Below are 21,261 nucleotides of genomic sequence, written 5' to 3'. Positions count from 1 at the left end.
TTGATCTTAACCTTTTTTTACCCTTTTCTTAAAAAGGAGAAAACTGAAGTCCTTGGCTCTTTTGTTCTAAGGTAAGATTTTGTTTCCAGTCTTAAATATACTTGCAGCTCTTTTTCAAATGTTCTCCACTTTCTTTAACTCTTTCTTGAAATACTATCCTCAAACTGGGATACAAACACAGCTGCACAATGGTAAAATAATCTCTCTAATCTCACTTGATATTGTCCTACTTGTGTTCAAAATTCACAGAGCTCTTCTGACACAGTGGTGCCGCAACAAGACACCTATTCAGTTGAATGTCCACAGAGCCACTGATTATAGTCACTCTCTTCCTAGTGGAGTCCTTTAATCCAACTAGGATGGACACCACTCTTTAGTCCTACATGGAGGATACTAAGATTGCCCCAGCCGTTTACTGGCATCCAGCTTACCAAGCAGCCCAGATGCCTCTGCTCTCATTACCTCATCCTCTTCATTGTTAACAACTTCTGCAACTTAAGACATGTGCAAACCTCAACAGTGATCAGTTGTGTCTTCTTTCAGATCTTTGCTAATACTATTAAACACCATACATCTAATGAATCAATTGCTATAGGACCACACGTTAACACCTGCCTGGTATCTGCTTATTTGACAACTGCACTAAGACCTGGTTAGCTGGTTTTTAAATCTATCTATTGTGTGCTTCCAGTTTCTTAACTAAACTTTTGGTGCCAAATGAAGTGCCTTGAAGAATTTAAATACACAACATCAGCACATGACTGTAGCAACCAAACTTGTAACCTCATTAAAGAAAAAGATAAGGTTTGTGTGACCATCTATATTCCCATAAAGCTATGGATATTGGTTTCAATTACACTCCCTTTACATTGTTGAGCAAGTCCCATATCAGCCCATCATTTATTCTGACTGGAATCAATACCTGACCAAGAGACCTCAGAATTACTGGGGTCATCTGCTTGGGACTTTGAGTGTCAGTTTTCTATAAACTTTCTTTCAGTCTTCTGGAACTCCCATTGCTATTGCAATAGAAATAGGATTATTTAAAGGAAACACTCATCCCTTTTAATACTGTAACCATAGCTTTTAATTTTGCTCACAGACCGATTGCTGGGGTTATCACCTTCAGATCTGAAAGTCAGCTGCCACAAAACCACGAAAGGGTAGGCAATTGTGGTGAATGAAGCTTTATTTTGCAACAGTTCAGACTTACTGTGCTGTCAAATATGGTAATGCACTTCACACTGCAGGATATACAGCAGACTGTATATCTCCTTCTAGGAGCCAACTACCTTTCACAATAGGAGTCATGGAATGTACCACTTACTTATTATCATTGTTTAGACTATCCGTCGGCTGCTGGTATTGCCCGTTCATTCTGCTCTCTTTACTGCAACACACACACACACAAAAATCCAGTCACTTAAAGCAGTGGCTTCCCAAACTGAGGAAATAGGTTTTACATGACACAGCCTGTTTGCCGAATCCAGGTCCTTTTTCAAAAGCACAATGCTGCTTAGCAGCAGAGAAGGGCTGCTGATTAGGATGCTGAAGATGCTTTATTTGTTCTCACAGCAATGCTACATAAGAAACACCATTTCTCCTCCTGGTCAAGGCTTCAGTGCTGCAAATACAGATCTGTTTACGTCAAATGTCCTATCCAAAAAGCTTAAAAACAGGTTAAGAAAAGATTTGTAATTTAAACCTGGAAAAATATCTAATTACATCAATCCTTTATCCTCTGATGGGTCAATCATCCTGGCTCCGACTTGTAAATTCATTTTGTGTATTGACAGCAGCAATAGGATTATGCTGTTGATTTCATAGGCGATGAAATTCAGATTACTGAGTTATGCCTGCTGATTATCCCATCTATATTCCATTATGCTTGATACCTTTCATCAGCAGAGCCTGTTCTATCCAGGGAGAATTCACCACAGAGGAACAGGGAAGCCTCAAAATCTCCAAAATATACTGGAATAAACCATATATTCTTAATATAACACCATTTAACAGAGCTTCAGGGCTCTCCTTTCTCTCCTGGCAGAAGCATCTACTTTTCTCCAGGGGAGGGCCTCTTTATGAATATACCTTTCATAAAGGTTTATTTATATAAATGTCATGTCATTCACAAACCTGGGTGGTGGGAGAAGTCTTACTGGTTCTGTTTAAATACCAATTAGAAATATCTATTTTAATTTGGACTACGTTTCTTCTTGCAGCATTCTCTAACAAAAGTTGAAAGTACAAAACAAAAAAAACCAGATTTGCATAGGTGTAGGAATAAAGAGGAAAGATTTTTATAACTTCAGAAATACTAGGTTAGGCATTAGGTTATGTCTAGTCTGCCTAATTACACAAGATGACTGTGGGTGGGCACTCAGGTGATGGGACCAAAGCAGAGATCCGAAGGCAAGATGGATCTGAGTCTATAAATTTAACATGCAACCAGAAACATAACACACATTAATAAAAACCAAAAGTTTAAATATAAAGCCTTTTCTGGCACACAAAACTCAATAGTTTATCTAAAAATTAGTTTAGAAATTATGCACATTTCAAGGAGAAGCTTACAGCAGAAGTATCATTATACATACTGTTCTATAACTTTGATTCAAGGATGTTCCATGTTTCATGATGCACATGTATGAACTGGTAAAACAGTTCTGTCCAGGTCTTTGGGGGGTTTTGAACTTGGTACACACCTGGAAGCCATGAATGGTGTCATGTCCAGCTCCAGCGGAAATGAGACATACGTAGTGATCTTTCGCCTCAGTTTGGCTGAGTGTTCAAACCGCTGGAGACAAAGTGGAATAATTTTTTTTTCTTTAGAGAAATGCTAAGTTTTTTGTCTTTTATAAATGTCCTAAGCTTAGGAACAATAACATGCAAGCATATTAGCAGTCAGCATCCAGGGTCATCCCCTGATTTTCTTCTACCAGCTATCTGGGCTGGGAACACCCATGTAAATGCTAACACAGTTCTACCAGGGAAATAAACCACAACTTGTGGGGGAAAAATATGGTATTAATTAGATTGTTTACCTTAATATCTATACACACAAACTTATTCCCAAGTGACAGTCACAAAAAATGTATTAAACAGAGAGCACACAGAGCCTTTACCCAAACCAGTGTTCATTTGTACTCCAAACTATTCAAATATATGGCTGCTGCCTACACTAGCACCCAAAACTGGTGACAATGAGAGCTTGCCATCAGATTCACACACTTAATCCACCCATCCAATCATCTCAAGTGACAGGACTCAAGCCTACACCGGAATACCAATTCAAATTAAAGCAAAAATGAAATACGATAATAAAAAAGCCTTGTCCCTCCACCAAAAGGAGCCTGCAATACCCACCATCCTCTCCTCATCTTCTCGATTGAACATTAAGTGGAAACAGGAACAAATACCAGAAAGAGATGAATGAGTTTCTATTTAAAGGCAGCTTCTCTCCCCATTTCTCAGAAATTCTGCTCTATTTACACTTCAAGTTAATTATTTTCCAATTGTGGTGCCATAACAATTCCCTAGCAACAGATCCAGACAAGAAAAGCCAAGACTTCTGTAATTCTTATCTTTTGTGTTTCTTTTTTGCTTTAACACATGAAATGAAATTTGCATTTTGCATGGACAGGACAACACAATTGCTTAGGAAGAGTAATTTATTTAAAAAAAAAAATCTTCAATCATTCTGGATAACATAAATACCGAACTGAGTGTAGGAAAGGGGTTGAGCACATTCACACTGCCTTGCCCAAAGAGCAGAATCACCTAGGTGTATCTTGCCAACTACTCTGCAAGAATAAAATAAAAATAAAATAAAAACAAGAGCCCAACACCCCAGAAACTCCCCCCGAAAGCCAAGCAGCCAGCCAAGCACTCCTGAAACCTCAAGTCAGTCATGCAAGAATGCTCTTCAGGAAGATCACAGCCAAAGAACAACAAAAGAACTGTACTGCTATCTAGTCCAGTCAGGCTAATGACTTCTTTGGCATATAACATTGCATATCATCTTGGTTAATATTCAAGATGCAACTGAAGAACTGCTGGTATATGGGGGTGAACATCTGAAGGCATGATTGTCCCAAACAGTCTGAAAAGGCCTGTAAATTACAGAAAAGGGAATGCTTTTCACCTCTAACACCTTTTTTAGTAGAATCAATCTTTTCTCACAAATACAGCCCTTCCTGTGGCATTCTGTTTTCATGTCAAGACCTCTGCATTTCATTAGCAAGCTTCTGTACAAGCCAGATTTTGAAAATAAATTCTAAATCACTGCTATGCCAGATACGGAGTTGCTATATAATTTAACAGTTCCAAACTACAATCACTTCTTGAATACAGTCCGTGACTTGCTCAGTGAGACCATGACACTATAGTTACACAGATTATTAGGTTTTCTAGTATGAACATACTGACATAGCTTATAGGGCTACTGGAAAATAAACCAGAAAAACTGCCTGTATGCTACAGCGAAGTTCAGCACGCACCTGCCATGACAGCTACAAGATAAAGGTGTAACTCCAACACTATTAAAGTTACTCAGGTGTTTTACCAAAGTTCAAAGCCTAGAAACCGTGTAAGAATTGAACAACTGAACAAGGTCTCTGGAGCAAAAGGCTGGAATGGCTGTTCTTTCAATTCACCAACTGGAAAGAAAAGCAATACAAGCCTTCAGTTGCACACAGCATATAGGCTGCCATTTTAAAATGTTTCCAGTCACCATGGTTGTAGGTAAAATGCTGTTTTTCTTCATGTAGCTTATATGACATTAGTATCATCATCAGATAAGCAGTTTCTTGAAACACTGGTCACAGTAAGAGCTGAGGCCAGTGATCATGAGTTGCTGCCTAGCAGGCAGAGGACTTGTCATTCTGTCCCAGGAGACACTCAAGACCTTAGAGGTCTGCATCTGAAAAGCTCAAGCAGATCAGAGATGCAGTTAAATTACTATGGTGGATGCTTCTACAAAGGCCTGTGGCATCACTTTTCAAGGACCCTTTGCCGCTTGACACAGAATGACCTTCATCTTCTGCAATACCTGCCTACTTTGCACCACAGTCATACTCTTTGTATTTAAGACATACATTCTATAGGACTAAACTATCTGAGGGCACCAACTATGACATTATTTCCTATCATTGCATCTGACAATGGGGATTGGAAATGTTGAAAACTACATCACAGTTCGGAAGATACAAGAAGCCTTCTCCATTGCAACTGATAACTTTTTCATGCTTGTCCTTCAACACAGAGTTCCTCTGTGGCATTCTTCCAGTAGATGTGTAGGGTAAAAATTTTACCATGTAGAATGAGTAAGTGTTATTGGAGATTGGTTTCTACACTGGTTCAGGTATTGTACTAGCCTTCCATTTTGTTTCTAGATTCTGATTAGTTAGGTTCCCACAGACATACTGCAAAGCTACATTATAGATAATGTAATACTATCATAATAGAAAATCTAGCTGGGCATGCAAGCTATTCTTTATATTAATTTGTATCATAAAAGATTAGTCAGTGAAAGCCAGAAGATATGTCCAGGAATTTAGCTCATCCTCTCCGAGCGGAATATATGTCCTCTGCTCTGTCTGCCCCCTGTGAACTTACTTTGAGATGAAAACAGGCCACAATGGGTAACTTCTTCATAGTGAGTTGTTTGGTAGATTCCTGGTAGCTATGGCAACCACTACATTTGATTTTGGCACTGCTTCCTAGATGTTCTGGCCGTGTAAACCTGAAAAAATATTAAAAAGCAAAGAGATGCACAAACCCATCAGATGATTTTCCACACATGCTGAAAACACTTCTTTTACATTTACTTGTGGGTCACTGGCACCACAAGAGACAGAGTTCATGGCTTTTAAGTGTCATTTTGAAAAAACCCAACACCCATAATAATGTAAGGTGCTGTGGTTCAGATATCCAAATCTGACATTTATCATTGCCCTACTTGGTAACATTGCACTGAAATGCATCAGTGTCTGAGAAAGGAGCTGAATGTTAGTTCATGTCCTACAACAGGACAGCTAATTTTCATACAGAAAGCAAAGATCTTTTGCTTTCAAAACCAAAAACATTGATATGGAAGTTCCAAAGCAAGATGACATGACTTCTGTGATCAGCTGCATGCTATCTGCAGGACACTCTGCTAGCTTATAGCCCTCCAGGGCTAGGATCAAAGCTCTGAGATGGAAAGGGCTGTAAACACAAAGTTCTTTTCAAAATACAGATATCTTCCAAGAAAACCCAAGTGTTGACAACTAGAAAAATATCTTTCAAAATTTTCAGACAGAACTGCTCAAGGGAGCTATAGGAAGAGACCATTACAGAAAAGGGAACTGCTTAGAGAAAATATACTACCTCTATGTTCTCACAACACACTAAAGCAAAATATCTCTCACTTTTTCAGAAACTGTCAGCACAGAAAAGGCTAGGAGGATGGACTGCTAGGTCTCTTCCTCCAAGTTTAGACTTCCATGGGGCAAATAAATCATCTCCCCAGAGGCTGCTTTACAACTAGGATTTTTGAGATGAAATATTTTGAAATATAATTGAACATTTTACATTAATGCACACACTAAGTATGTGAGGGCAACACATTATCAGCTTGTCACTAACCCTACCTTGCCTCATTCTGTTTATGGCCAATGCAGCCTCCAGCATTAAATGATCATCGCAGCCTCTTGGTCTCCCCTCTTATTTGATTAACAAGATTTCCTTTACCTAGCCTATGTACCACCATCCTCTGGTTTTGGTTTTTCATTATTTTTTTTTCTCTCAAGTTTGTAAAAAGGCTTATGAATTTGTTGTTATTTTTGTTAGGAGTGCCTACATCTTTCTGGGTTTTGTCATATTCCTTCTCAATCCTTCCTTCTTTATGCCAACTTCAAGTTGCATGGCCACACTGGTTGACGTGAAGTTACACACCTTCCTTGTTTGAATCTACTACACAACCTGCTTGCTAACTTTTGGGTAAAAACCTAGATCTATCCTCTTTATCCATTAGAGTTTAACTTCTTTCCAAAATCCATACTCTTCGAGAGTATCTTTGAGCCTGGATGTTTTTCCTTCCTTATCATCTCTCTCTGATTCTACTAATCCCATGTTGAAGAAAATCACCAAAATTCAACTGGTTTTGCCTCCTGATGCAATCCTGCATCAGCTATTTCTCATTTGTACTAATTCCCTTGTATTCTTTAAATTACTGATCTTAAAAGTATCAAGAAGGTTAGAAATCAGACATCAGAGGCTATGAATTTTTATTTCAGGAGAATTAGTTTTGCCCAGGCTACAGGTGACCCCTTCCTCAGACAGTATCTTCGACAAATATCTGTATTTGCCACAAGAGAATGACTTTCAGATCTGCTAAAAGATCCAAGTTAACTGTGTATGAAGCCATAACATTCTCTCCAGTTACCTGTTTCCAAGATGCATAAGTTTCCTGCTCAGAATTATCTTTTCTTTTTGAAAGCCCAATTCCTTTCATTCTTAATGCCATTCCAGCAACTAAGCCACCATTAGCTGACCCTCAGCTCTGCTTAGAGCAAGATCAGATTCATATTTGGTGTTATAATTTAGACAAATATTAAATGCATTGTGAACTCTTTTTATGTGCTTATTTAGCTGACACAGCCAAGAACATGGAGACAGACACTAGTGGTTTTGAGCATTTAAAACCACTGGCAGCAGCCAATGTAAAATTTGTTTTCTTTTTGCATCGCATAGCAACTGGTTTTGATTGCTTATTGTTAGGCCTACTGTTGCTCTGAGCCTTCTTTGCCTTCTCACTTTCTCTTATGCAAAAACCTAAAATACGTTTAAAAATGCTGTTTGGGGATAATGCCATGACAAAGCATCACTTACTCCCATTGTTCAGTGCCACCTGGAGAGCAGAATGAAGCCAAATTCTTTTTATCCCACCAAAATTGTATTTGTCTCATTTCATACCTTCGCAAGCAGTCTGTGAGAGTGGTGGTGCCTGATACATGGCTTTCCCCATTTACGACACTGCCATCACTCCCCGGACTCAGTGGCCAGAACGGGGTGGAGGACCCTGGCAAATCCAAACTGATGTCCCAAAATGGGTCTATCGTTGTGGAAACGCCACTATGAAAAAAGAAAGGAGTTTAATACATGTTTAAAGGAAGTAAAATTAACAGTCTCTCTCACTTTAGGGTGCACACCAGATACTTACTTTTAAGAACTATGGGATCTACATCACCCCTAGAGGGCACTCAAAGATGACAGAAAATACATTTGCTCCGGAGTGTTTTCCCACAACCGATTGTATTTCTGATTATTTAAAAGCCATACGTTTTAAGAAATATATGTGATGTACTAAATGCAAAATATACACATTTAATACATTCTCCCACTCACTGGAGCCCTGTGACTCAAAGTGAACAAGCAGGGTTACTCAGAGATAGAGGTACTGGTCATACTACCGACCAGTATAAACCAGCTAACATCTACGATGATAGCTACATGTAATCCAAGTAATTTAGAAGCACGGTTCTCTGGTCAAGACATGAAAGATGGTGCTTAAGGCTACTTTGATAGAGAGAGTGCCAAATACTTTTGCTATACAGTAGTGCATTGAATTAAGCTTTGCAGTTCATATTAGCATCTCCTACAGCATTTGGAGAGGCCAAAGAATAACTGCATCAAGAAGTAGTGTATGTTCTCGATCAGATCTCTCTACAAGAAAGCTGAAGACAAGCCAACAGCTAGACTACAGAAAAAGCTTCTCAACATTTTAAGTTGTATTGACTCAAATCTTTTCTTCCAGCATTTACATTTTTAAGAGAACTCCACAACTTCAGCGGTCTAAGCTCCTAGTTTGGAAGCTTTTTCTGTTTGTACACGCTGCGCTTATTTTCTGAGTACTCTCTTCCTCTAAAACTAGTGTCTTTCACTCTGCAATCTCATTAAGCCTACAATATTCTGCCTTTTTTCCAGCTTCATTTGTGCAAAAGTTGTCAGTTTTCAAAAGGAAACTTCTTTTGTTAAAGTTTCATCAATGCTAATATTGTGTCATAACACATCAAGCTTTTCATTATCATATAAGGATTCTGTGGCTCTACCAGGCAAAGAACAAAATTTCCTATGTTTTCCTTACAGTAAATCTGCAAATCTCTCCAGGAAACTGAGAATAAAAGCAGATTCAAACAAGCACAGCACAACAGTCCATCTGCAGGACAGCGTGCGTAATTATAAAGAATGCAAGACAGAACAAAAAACAAGAACTCTGACTTCTGCACTATGGCAACACCAAACATCTTGAAAGAGAAGTCAACTTGCTCCAGTACACAGAGCAGAAAAACAAAAGCATTTTTCCTTACTCTTGTAAAACATTCACTTGCTGAGACCTGAGATTACATTAGGTATCAGCCTCTTTGAAACATCTCCTGATAATACACAATGCTCCTAGCTGCAGGAAAATATGGTCACATATCAGGATTTTCTTCAAATGTAGTGGCAATTACATACTTTCAAAACCAAAGAGATCCTGGAAGTCTTTTCCTCATGAACTTGGAAAAGAACAACCTTTTATACACTAGTAAAAAGTTTACGTCCATAAGCCTGTGGTACTTTCCAGGTAGCTTTTTCGGTATATCTTAATATATGACAGTTAACTGGTAATTGATTGCATTTAGCTCATGCTGTATTACAGTTCTTGTCTTGCTGGAATTTTACTGGTATTCAAGAAGGAGAAGATTCAGTACACTGTTGCACTAGATGGTGTACAGATTCAAATCAGAGTGCAGAATCAGAAAAAAATTACTTACTGGCAGACTTGACAGGTAACATCAGACTGCAGTCCGCCTGTGAAGATTTGGTCTATGATGCAGTTACAGTGGTTGGGGTTGTTGGCCTTCTTCCCATTATCATCACCTGGAGGAATGCAAACACAGACTCAGAAGTCAAAAATCCTCCAAGGGAACAGTGGTTTGTCTTGGACTGTGTCTCCAGTAACTCTCTGTAATGCAAACTTATAAACATACTGCAAATTCACATAGGCAATACAGAACCCTGAAAAAGTTGCGCACTGAAGAAAAAAAAACAAGGAAACAAGAAGAGAATTCCTAGAAAAATATTAAAGATAATCAAAAGGTGACTAAATGCAGTTAGCTCCTGTAGAGGTGAAGCTTTAAGCAGTATCAGCTGTTAGCCAAACCCTTTTTCAGGGTATAGCCCTATCTCCCTTTACAGAGATTTGCGTTGCACTATCTGGTATAAAGATTAGATCCTAAGACAAGCAAGTTGCCAAGACGTTTAATGAAAATGAACATTTTAATTTCACTTAGAGTGCCACCGTGCAACATTTGTAGCTGAAGAAACGGCCAGCTCTTTACCACAGAAGCACTAGTTTCTGCTTAGGCAGAGTACTCAATAGTGCGTTACTTTCCTAAATGAACAGAGAGGAGAAATGTCAGCAAATGCTACTTTTTAATTCTATCCCAGTCACCTTCTGAGAGTAGAGAGGAGGAGGTTTGTTAAGACCCATTAACCTCCAGCCTGCTCTCTGCATCCTGTCCGTTCAACACAAACATGGACTTTCCGTTCAAGTTTTCACCAGTGAGAAAATGAAACATGTCCTTATCTGAAGTAGGAAGATAAGTGCTGTGTCTTCCTCCAGCTTCTTCAGAGACATGGCAATCCTCTAAGTTCCCAAGGGGCAAAATGAACGCATACCCATCTTTTAGGCATTATAAACTGTCATTGCAGGTCTCAGGAGCACAGCAGTTCATTTTTATGATTTGAGTGCTGAGATTAGGCCAATTCAGCTTTCTTAGACTAACCAGAGCATTAAATAACCAAAAATTTCTTGGCACAGTTCTCAGCTTTGAAGCATACTCGTTCCATCCCTCAGAGGTGAACTAGGAGTGATACACTTTTTCTTTAATTTCCGAGACTGTACGGCTTATTCTCCTTGGGCAGGATAGATGCAATTGGTTTTGCTTCGTAGACAGAGATGCACACACAAACTATTTCACGGCACCAGCTAATTATTTTGTAAAGTACACCTTAAGATGTCTTCCAATCTCCTACAACAGAAATTGCTATGACAGAATTAAGTTTTGCCAGGTTTCCTAGCATCTTTAACTTACTAGGAAGTATTTAATTTCTGAAACTGAAATACTAAGATGCTGACTCCTCGAAATCACAGCTGTTACTCAAAAACAATTAATTTCTAGTCAAGCATGTAAAAAAATCACCTGAAGAAACAAAGAGCACAGGGCAAAACCCCACCACTTTTCTTGTGTCTAAGGTGCTCTAGCTGGAGTCATCTTGCAGCAGGAAAGAATAAGATTCCCCCCCCCCCCCCCCCGGAAGCTTTAGAAGTTTGTTGAAAAATATTATATAAGCTCACGAAGGTTCCACCTGATACTAGGTGCGGAAAAGTAGACATAGGTGATACCTACTAAGCTGCAATGGGCCATTTCAGTTAATTAGATCCTAAATGCCTCAGAAAAGCTCTCACTCATCTGCCTGCTTTAGAAACTTTTGTTTGAATTGTCAAGAAAAGCATATTGTTTCCTTAAAATGGCTCTTGAACAAAATGATCTAAAATTAGATTTCAAACGTTCAGGTTGGGGGTTATCAGACCCAGCCTCAGGCATTTCTTGATAGGAATTTCAGCTAAATCTTACTGAACTTAAGATCTTTATAAGGTCTCAATTATGTTAAGCTAATGAATAGAGCACATAGTATAGAAACTGTATGAGACATTCTTCACCTTTAGAAAAAGATCACTTACAAGTTTTAAAGACTACATGTGGATTTTCAAAAAAGAATTTAATGTTTTTTATCCTTGTTTTTAAAACTCCCCTTTTCCTTTTTAAAGAAACAACATGCAACTGCTACATACTTGTAATCTCACCATTTGAAACATAACCTCCCTCGGTTTTGTTTTGAGGGGGGCAGAAGCAGAGAAACAGTGCCTAGAGATTTTCACTGGACCACAGGTAACATCCCTGTTGGACAACTTTAATAGACAGCCATTTCTGCCTACGGGAGAGAACAAATACTCCCCTTTCAATTATACAAGTCAATTACGATCAATGACGAGAGGGTCTCAAAAGAATATCCTGCAAGCTTGTTCCCAGCAAAACAGAAGGGCATTACCCACTCAACATTATTTCCCATGACATTTGGTTGGAGAGGAGGAAAAAAAAAAAGTAAGATTACCACCTACTCACACTTGTCAATATGTAACAGATGCTGAGAGGAGGTATATTATGCAGCTGAGAAGTAGAAGCTGCTAGATTGTTGTGCTCAAGTTAAGGTTGCCTTCAACATTTCTGTCTTACAAAGTAGGTTTTAGTTTCATACATTTTTGTTTTTAAAGCTGGTCATAACTCCTACTAGGGAAATCAGCAGCTTCTTATAAGAGATTGGTCAGCACAAGACTAAAACCAAACTTGAAAATACATCAATGTATACACTAATGTAACTACGGGAATGGCAGAAAATTGAGTTTAAAAGTTTGGATTAAAATTAAATGCGAATCTTAAAAAAAAAAAACAAAACACCCAGAAGTTAGTATTGCATCTGTGCAATAACTAAGCATGCTAACTTGTGTTCAAATATATAGGCATCTAATATACTACTAAAGGTAAATCATACATAACAACTGTAAGAATAGCCACAGGTTACTTTTTAACACTGGTTTTGGTTTTGAAACAAAAATAAAGAAGTTTTGCCCCCAACTTCAAGTATGTATTTTAAATGAGAAAAAGGAATTTAAAAATTGCCAGATTTTAAAAGGGGCATTTATCAAAACAAGACATTAATGTTAACTTTTCTGCTCTACTTTGGCCCCCAGTGTTCTGAACATGTGCTTGTTATTCTTTATGACAAAGCAGTGTACACATACATTTATATGGATCATAGCAGATGACATGTTTCGCAAGCATATGCTTTATCAGTTCCTAAGAATATCATACAGAATTCACAGAGCAGGGTAGTGTTTTACTCCCAAATCTCAGCACAGCATTCTTTTTCTGTCATGATACCTAGCACCAGGCTTCAAATTTGCTTTGTAGCAGTCCTTGTTAAAGATGAATGCAAAATGTTTCATGAAAACCAGATAAATGTGGAATAATCAGCTTTAAAGTAGCACTCTTTTTTTGTTAGACAACTGAATAACATTGGCTGAATGAAGTTTGGGATAAAAATATAGGATTACTTCAATTTTTTTTATCTTGCTTTTTGAACCTTTGTGTACAAATGCCCATCTCTGCTGCTGATTGTTGCTGCTCTTGCAATAAATAAAAGAAACCCCAGAGCCAGTGATTTCACTGGGCTGAACATTAACTTTTGAATTGCCATCTTGCTCTATACAAAAAAAATAACAATTCTGGTCTAAGTTTCTCCAAGTTTGAATATGTCCAAGACAAAGTTAGTAAACTACAAAATGTTTGGATGATTGGAACCTCATTGCCATGGGAGTTTGCAGAATTAGAACTCTGAATTTCTTCCAGAGCATTGGTAATTAAGATATATCTGTCACGTTGACTAAAAGCTGACGTAATGCTTTACAGACTGGGCAGAAATACCCATTATTTACATTCCTCTAACAAATAAAGACCCCTGGAACTCCTGAAGGATCCCATGTGAAGAGTGGGGTATACTTTGTACCTGTTCTTCATAGAGAAGTCTCAGAAAACATACAAGAAGCAACAGATCAGCATCTGATCATTTTAAGCAGCTTCTAGAATCCAAACATATTCAAAGACTGAGAATCAAAGTTGTTGTGCATTTTAAAGATCAAAAGGCAATACATGCCAAAGTCCAGGTGAATGGTTAGGCTTCAGTACAAAGAACGCGGCCGTCACCTACCCAGCAAAGCTGTTGATAGCATTACTCTGGTGAAGAAGCTACTCCCCGATGTAGAGTAAGTTCTGAATCTCATGTGGAAGCTTTTGTGGTGAGAAGGATTACAAATACAATGTACAATGACACTGTAGAACTAAGCACTATCAAACCAGCAAGAGAGACCGGAATAACACAAACTGCAGGTACAACTTTAAGTGTCATTTATAGTAGCAATGGTGGAAAAAGAATTCAGATTCAAGAAAGCTCTCACTTTTTTAGTTGGAGTATGCATTTAAGGACAGACCTTGTGCAAACTTTGGGTGAATGGTAGAGAAAGAGGCGTAATTAATAGCTTGACTTTTTTATTTCACCAAAATACTACTTGCCAGTTAGACCATCTTTCTCTAGCTGTTGGAATGAAAAATAGCGATGCATAGACATGACAGAGTTGATCCCTTTTATTTAGAAACATTTTATATTACTCCAGCAGCACAGAGGAGCCCTGTGTTCAGAATATGCCCTGCACAAATGCCACAGCTCAAGACAACAGTGCTAGCACAAGGAGAGCTATCACCCGAGACATGATTTACATGGGTGATCATACAGGTATCCTGGGCTTCCAAAACTTTACAGATACCACGAAAACAAAGTATATATTCAACCAGCATTAAAAAAACCCAACCAAACAAAACAAAACAAACAACTACTTGGGCTAGCCAGCCCATATAATCATCTCAGGGCAGTTAATTTTATGCTTTGTAGGATGCAGTATTACAAAACTTATCTTTAAATGCACATCAAAATCATATACTCTTCCTAATTTAGGCAATGACAGACATCAGTAACAAGCACTTGCAGCTTTCTCTGACTTGCATTAGGACAATTCCTAGCAAGTTGAGTAAATGGAATGGAAAAGGGATAAACAACCAGTGTCAGCCAAACAAGTATCACTGGATGTTTATACAGTTCTTTGTGTAAGTAACACTTTCATTTACTTTGGTGCCTGAAGCCTTGGTCATCATGAATAATGTCCAACAGCTAGGGCCTTTGGACAAAATTTTCCCCATAACTTTATTTTACTTCACTCACTGTGTGTTAATTGTAGAACTTGATTACTGCTGATGGGAAGCTTTAAAAGCTTTTTTTGATTCAGTAAAATAAATATTTAATATTGGCAGGGGAGGCATTGTTTGCTTATTGTAGCTTTAGGACATATTCTCATTATTAGCAATAATATTTTTACATACTTCACATGTGTGTGTGTCTGTGTGCATACATGAGTATATCAGTGGGAAAACTTTCTCATTACATAGCAGACTAGTTCATTCCAAAAGTGGTTTATCATGACCATACTTGAAATTCTGGTTTAGATTAACTTGTTTGGTTCCCACACAACTGCTCAACCACTTCTTTTAAATTACCTTGATGTGGTACCGATTATTTACCGTAGTTTAATAAAAGTCTCTCCATTTCTTCAGAGCCAGAAATTTAAAAACCTGGGTGCACAGATGCCAAGGATCTAGCACTAATGCCTTCCCACTAGTAGCACTGTAACAGCTTGCTTATGCCCATGCAAATAGGCTCAAACTTAAGGATATCCGCTAAATAACTGGATTTCGGTCCTTCTATTGAACGTAAATGGTACCTTTCCCACAACCCAAAAAACCTTTGTACTAAAGGTGCAAAACTCCCTAATTCAATTCAAGCTGGATGAAACCATTATGAAACTTGATACCAATTCAGATGTCAGTGTTTTCAACACATCTGTAATATCCAACAAGTTTTCATACACCTGCACACACTCTTTCCAACAAGGAATGTCCAACATATAAATTTTTCAAAGTTTTAGGACAGATCACAGTTTTTGTTTTTGTTTGGGATGGAGGGGCCAAACAGAACCCAGAGTAAAGAAACTGTTGAGAAAGCCTGATTTTGTTGGTAATTCCAGAAGATACCTCAGAGATTCTTCATTTAAAGCCAAACCATGCTAAAAAAAAAAAAAAAAAAAGTCTTTTCAGATTCTTTATCAGTTTGAAAAGAGCACAGGGACCTTTATTGTTGCAAGTTTTTTCTTTACAATTCTGAGAAGAAAATACTATTTCTTCATGTACTAATCAGGAAGTATAAAAGAAATACAAAGATCATTTTATATCAAAGATGATGAAAAAGCTTTGAGATTTGTTAGATCAATGGTTCAGAAACTTTACAGGAACCAAGAAGTATTTGTTTGCACCTGAGTTTATTCAGTGTTAAGAAGTGATAGGTCAGTATTTGGGTAGACTCTGTTCCTTACAGTACTTCAACACCAGTTCCATTAGGCCTATTGAATTTCAGTTAGTGATTGTCACATGATAGATATTAATAAATTACAAAAGAACTGTTCTATGTATTCCTGTCCTTACAAGTACTCTTTTTTGGAGAAGACTTTTTTGGAGGACACCTATTATGAATCTGAACAAGCACATCTGCTACCATGTAAGAGTATCTCAAAGATAAAAGCAAGACTTCAAAATGTTTCATAGAAGCAGTAGCAGCCTTCCTTCCCTTTGATAGTCCTCTGAGAAGCCAAACACCTAACCTCTAAGCGCTTTTTCTAAGGGCATTAGAGGAAAGTTGAGTGCTTTAAAGCTTATTTTTAGTGACTAAGGATTTTTTTGTTTGTTTTGCTAGTATCAACCCTACTATTTTTCCCTTACAAGAATAACAAAAATTTCTGTGCTTAAGCAAGTGAATCAAGCTAGATCAAACATTGGCAGATTAGGAAATTTTCAGTTCAGATATAGTACAGCTAACTAACATGAAATATGTAATTTCACATGACATTAACAAATCAATTCAAAACTTACGATACTTCATCCCTAAAAAGCATGTCACTGAATATTTTACTGTATTGTACAATTATGTATTTTTATATACAGACTAATAAAACAAGATATCAAAACCACTTTTTTCTTATTCATATTTCTGTAAGCAATTTGGCATCATAAATACAGCAGGATAATGTTTAAGCAGACAGCCACAGCCTCCTCTATGTTATTTTCATCAGTTCCATGACACACTGAGTAAGAGTTCTAACTATCTCAAGTATAAATAGAATTAAAATGGCAATTTAAAAGAAAAGACAGTGACTCACAACCAATAAGAGAAGAACATGATGTGATTCAAACCAATGTACAGCCTTGTCTGCTTCTAACTCTAGGTAATTTTTGACAGTGGGAGTGGTTTATTTATTTATAAATCTTTTCCTTTAAGTCTACCAAACATTTTTAAAGGAATTTGCTAAGACTGCTGTACTGTAAGACAGTACACTTGATTTAAGAAGAGATTGTTCTACCTCCTTTTGATCCAATATTCCTTGTTGATTGAAGACTCAATACAAACCTTACCTTTGCAGTGTCTGTGTAGCACATCTAATGCAGCAATGAGGAACTCGTGTGCATCTTGTTGCTCGTACCCTGCTAAATGCCGTGCATGAGTCCATACCAGGTGCAATAACCTATATGGAATGTGAGGAGATCGGTGCCCAGAGTAAAACTGCTCAAAGCAAAGAAAAGGACATAACTGTTAACAAGTTACACAGCCTCAGTGCATTTAATTATTAAAAACTTAAATGAGTGCAATTAGTCAAATAAATTTAAACCATTTAATTCTGATGGCCTTAATAAAATACAGAGAGAGCTCTTTATCAGACTACTGAAGAAATGATCTCGAAACTCAGCACCTCAGTTTTCTCCCTTGAAATTCCATCATTTTCTGATGGATTGGAAAAAAAAAAAAAAAAAAAAAAGCCAGGTACGGGAAGGAAGGTGGACACAAACAACACTCAAAAATTCCTTACTGATACCATTGGCTTTTAGTAAAATAGCCTGGGGGAAAAAAGAAAAAAAAAAAGAAAAAAAAAGAAAAAAGAAAACAAAAGAAAGAACCCTACATTTGCAAGAGATCAGCAATTTCATTCCCAAATTACATGCCCCCCAAAATCAGGACAAACACTGAAGATGAGAATATTAGATGCCAACTGTCAGCCAGCCCCTGACTCAAGCCATGGTAACTCTCTGCATCCAATGGCTGTGCACAGTCCTATCTTAAGGAAAACTTTACAAGTAGGATAGCAGCCTCATGCCAGTCTTGGCCTTTCACTGTACAGCTATAATAGCACAAAGCCTTAGAAACAACTTTGTCAAGTACAGCTGTTTGCAGAGCTGAAGGTACCAATTCATTCGTCTATCCCCAAAGTCAGCTGCCTATTACCACTCCTGCAGGGTGTCACTGCCCAGAGACCTCGTCCTGGACCAGCTCCTGCATCTGCTTCAGTCAAAATCTGATGAGCTGGCTACAGTAGTGACTGAAATTGCCCCAGGTGATTTTGCCAGAAGCATATTAGAGTGTGCACAGACAAATTATTCAGTCAGCAAAACCGTGATGTGAAACACCACTGCTGAGGGGTGACACACAGCTGAGAAGGTACATCAGCACAGAAAAGGAGGACAGATAACTGGCTACAGAAATTCATGCTTTTTTGTTTGTTTTTTTTTTTTAAATAAATAAGGTCCCACTGAAAAACAAAACATGCCCAAAACCCCCATACTAAGGGTCTCTGTTTCCCTGGGTCAGGGTTCAGCTCCTTCCTCTACCCCCTCCATTTCCATCCAAGTGTTACTGCTGCAACGCTTCTACTTTCCTCTTCCTGGGTCCTCACTTCTGCTGCTGCCAATTCTGGCATCGAGAGTCTGAGACTAAAGCGAACAGTCCCTTCTTGAGCAAGCCGACTTCTGTATCTGCTCAAGAACCCCTGCACCATTATACCAGTTCCAAAAGCAAAGCAGAGGTGCTTGTGGTATCCCTGCAGGGAGCCAGAAGAGGCCCAAAAAAATTTATTCAGTTGGCCTTCAGGTTGTATTTAAGAGTAACATTTTATTTTAATAAGTGAAAATTCGTAAGTCATTCTGCCTTCCCTAACCTTTAGAAAAGGTATTTGCCAGTGAAGGGTGCCTGCAACACCACAATTATGTTTTGCCAAGATCCTATCAAATCAATGGCGGTTTATTTTCAGTTACTCTTCCCAAACAGAAGACAGTAAGCAGCAAATACACAGAACAAAAATAAGATTTAAAACCCCAGCAGTATATAATTTCTCAGTCTCACTGGAAAAGCAGGCTTCCTTCCCCAGACCTAAGTTTCTCCCTCCCCAGTCCCTGAGCATTTTATATGAGGGCATTGTGCTACAAACCTGCCTAGATGAAACATACTGTATTTTTAAGGGACAGGTAGGCAAAAGGTAGTACAATCTTCTCATCTAGTCCTCATTTTTGTATGTTTTCTAAATGGTTTTAGTGTATTTCCTTGCAAAGAAATTTCTTTATGGCAAGCTCTGCTTTTTCGAAACAAGAAGATATATCTCTGCAGCCAAACAACACAAAATGCTTCTATAAATAAAAAGATCAATAGTTAACTCTGATGCCAACAAGAATGACACCAAGGGACTGGAGCAGTAGTATGGTAATTGAAAGCTGCTGACGCAGCTGCTGCTCGACATAATTCAGGGAACTGTAGCAATAAAACTTCTCTGTTCTGTCACTCCTTACAATTAGTCCCAGAGCTCTCCGGTCATTTTAACCAACAGCACTCTCCATAATTACTCCACTGCAGACACTAGACCTGCCAGCAGATTTTGCGTTCTCTAGTGCTTCATTAGAAGAATCTAACAAGAAGCTTTATCAAATTATTAGCTATTACCACACAGAAACTAGAAACACACCTAGTAAGAATGCTGTTGAGTATACATGGAAGTGGGTGAAAGCTTCACTATTCTAGTAAATCCAAAATGAAACAAGAGAATCCGAGCACATTCAATAGCGTATTTTAACTGGAATGTACAAAACATCCATCTCATCTCTGTCATTTCCTTGTTGCTGTGAAGAGCAGCCTATCAGAGCTGTTCCAATCCACAAAAAGGAAGAAAGTCCATGTAAAGTCTTATTTAATCACTATTATACAAATATTTTCATTAACATGAGCAAATATAAATAATGATGTATTTGCAAGTCACCTCTAAAGCACTTCAATGGCACAATTCTTCCAAACATAATTTAAAACATTTTTTGTTTAACTTTGTTTTCAATTCAGCAGTATCAGTTGTTTATATTGGAGAGAACTAGTTCAAGTAATTTGAAAATGCCTGGTAATACACTGTTTAATTGCTGTTGGGGGTGGGGTGAGGAAGACCCCTCCCCCAACCAGGATTCAAAGCTGCCATTCTTGCACTCAACCCAAGTAACAGTAACTTTCTTTCTTTTTTTTTTTTTTTTTTTCCCCGCATTTAACACACTTGCTCTTGGATTCTAAAAGGAAGAAATCTATAGGGGATTTAGAGGATTCTAGTCTCTGTATTTTGCATTATTGTTACCGAAAATATACAGATACCAGTCAGTTTAAAAAACAAACAAACAAAAAAACCAAACCCCAACAACACACCAAGACACACACAACCCCAAAACACCACCACACAAATCTGTACTTCCTTCTCCTCCTGCCAAAAACACATGCATGGAAGTTTCCCAATTATGTGAACAAAGAGATGCATTTGATCTGTCCTGCATACGTATCAACAAACCAGTCTCCGAGCTTTGTAATCAAGAATTTATAGGCATAAATCCTGTACCAGGCTCCAGTCCAATTTGAGAAGCTAAAACCTCCTCTTAGAAATTGGTTCTCAATTAAGACTTTAAACATTCTGAAAATTTACATGGATAAAGGGAGTTGGTAATACATGCTCCTTTCAGAATAAAAGAACACGTACTGGAGGTTTCCCAACAACGAGCAATGGTTCAAGGAGTCAGAAAAACCATTTTGCTTGCACGCACTCTGTATGTTCTATACTTATTTCAGAGAAAAGATTTAGTAAACTCAGCACAAACTCTGTATTTTCCATGACAAAATGCAAGGCCTCTGTCTATGTAAAGAGCCTTAACTACTTTTTCTCCCTTGTACCTTTGTTGTAACTTATTTTATACATAAGCCATTTCAACAGTGTACCATCTTAAGATATCAAAGCCATAAATCATCTTGTTGTTTTTCCTTTTTGTCCTCACTTTTCAACTCTCCACGTAGTTGTGCTGTGCACTTTGATAGGCTCATGAGGATGAGTAATGATGGGAATAAAGAAGGCTTTGTTCTTTACATCTCTGAGTGGATGCACTGCATTCTGCTATATTCCCAGGTATTCTTGCTATTCCAGTCACAGAGTACACCGAGATACAGATCCGTTAATCCTACCATCCTGAATGGTCATTCTGTAAAGGATTTAGATAAACCTTAGGGTGCAGACCATCCTGAAATTAATTTTCACTGGTGAAGCAAAACTAAAACACAAATACCAGTAGGTAAAAAGTAGCGCACAAACCCTTTCAGCCAAAAGGCTCAATGAACGGA

The 21,261-nt window shown here is 38.0% G+C and overlaps 1 protein-coding gene across 3 annotated transcripts in view; it reads right to left on the bottom strand.

The window, feature by feature from the left end:
* Window positions 1-21,261, bottom strand: part of USP22 (ubiquitin specific peptidase 22) — a 71,110-nt gene that overhangs the window by 3,539 nt on the left and 46,310 nt on the right. For 2 of the 3 annotated variants that reach the window (XM_010570356.1, XM_010570358.1), the window contains 6 exons: window positions 17,217-17,364; window positions 9,798-9,903; window positions 7,957-8,115; window positions 5,617-5,743; window positions 2,706-2,797; window positions 1,328-1,390 (listed from right to left, as the gene is read on the bottom strand). In XM_010570356.1, the coding sequence (XP_010568658.1) occupies window positions 1,328-1,390; window positions 2,706-2,797; window positions 5,617-5,743; window positions 7,957-8,115; window positions 9,798-9,903; window positions 17,217-17,364 (695 nt within the window). The remainder of the gene's footprint in view (window positions 1-1,327; window positions 1,391-2,705; window positions 2,798-5,616; window positions 5,744-7,956; window positions 8,116-9,797; window positions 9,904-17,216; window positions 17,365-21,261) is intronic. The other variant, XM_010570357.1, reaches the window with a different exon arrangement.

This window comes from Haliaeetus leucocephalus, unplaced genomic scaffold (genome assembly GCF_000737465.1).
Source record: "Haliaeetus leucocephalus isolate CR32 unplaced genomic scaffold, Haliaeetus_leucocephalus-4.0 Scaffold295, whole genome shotgun sequence".
NCBI classification, from domain to species: domain Eukaryota; kingdom Metazoa; phylum Chordata; class Aves; order Accipitriformes; family Accipitridae; genus Haliaeetus; species Haliaeetus leucocephalus.
The sequence above is the reverse complement of the archived record's forward strand: the minus strand, read 5'-3'. Positions and strand labels throughout refer to the sequence as shown.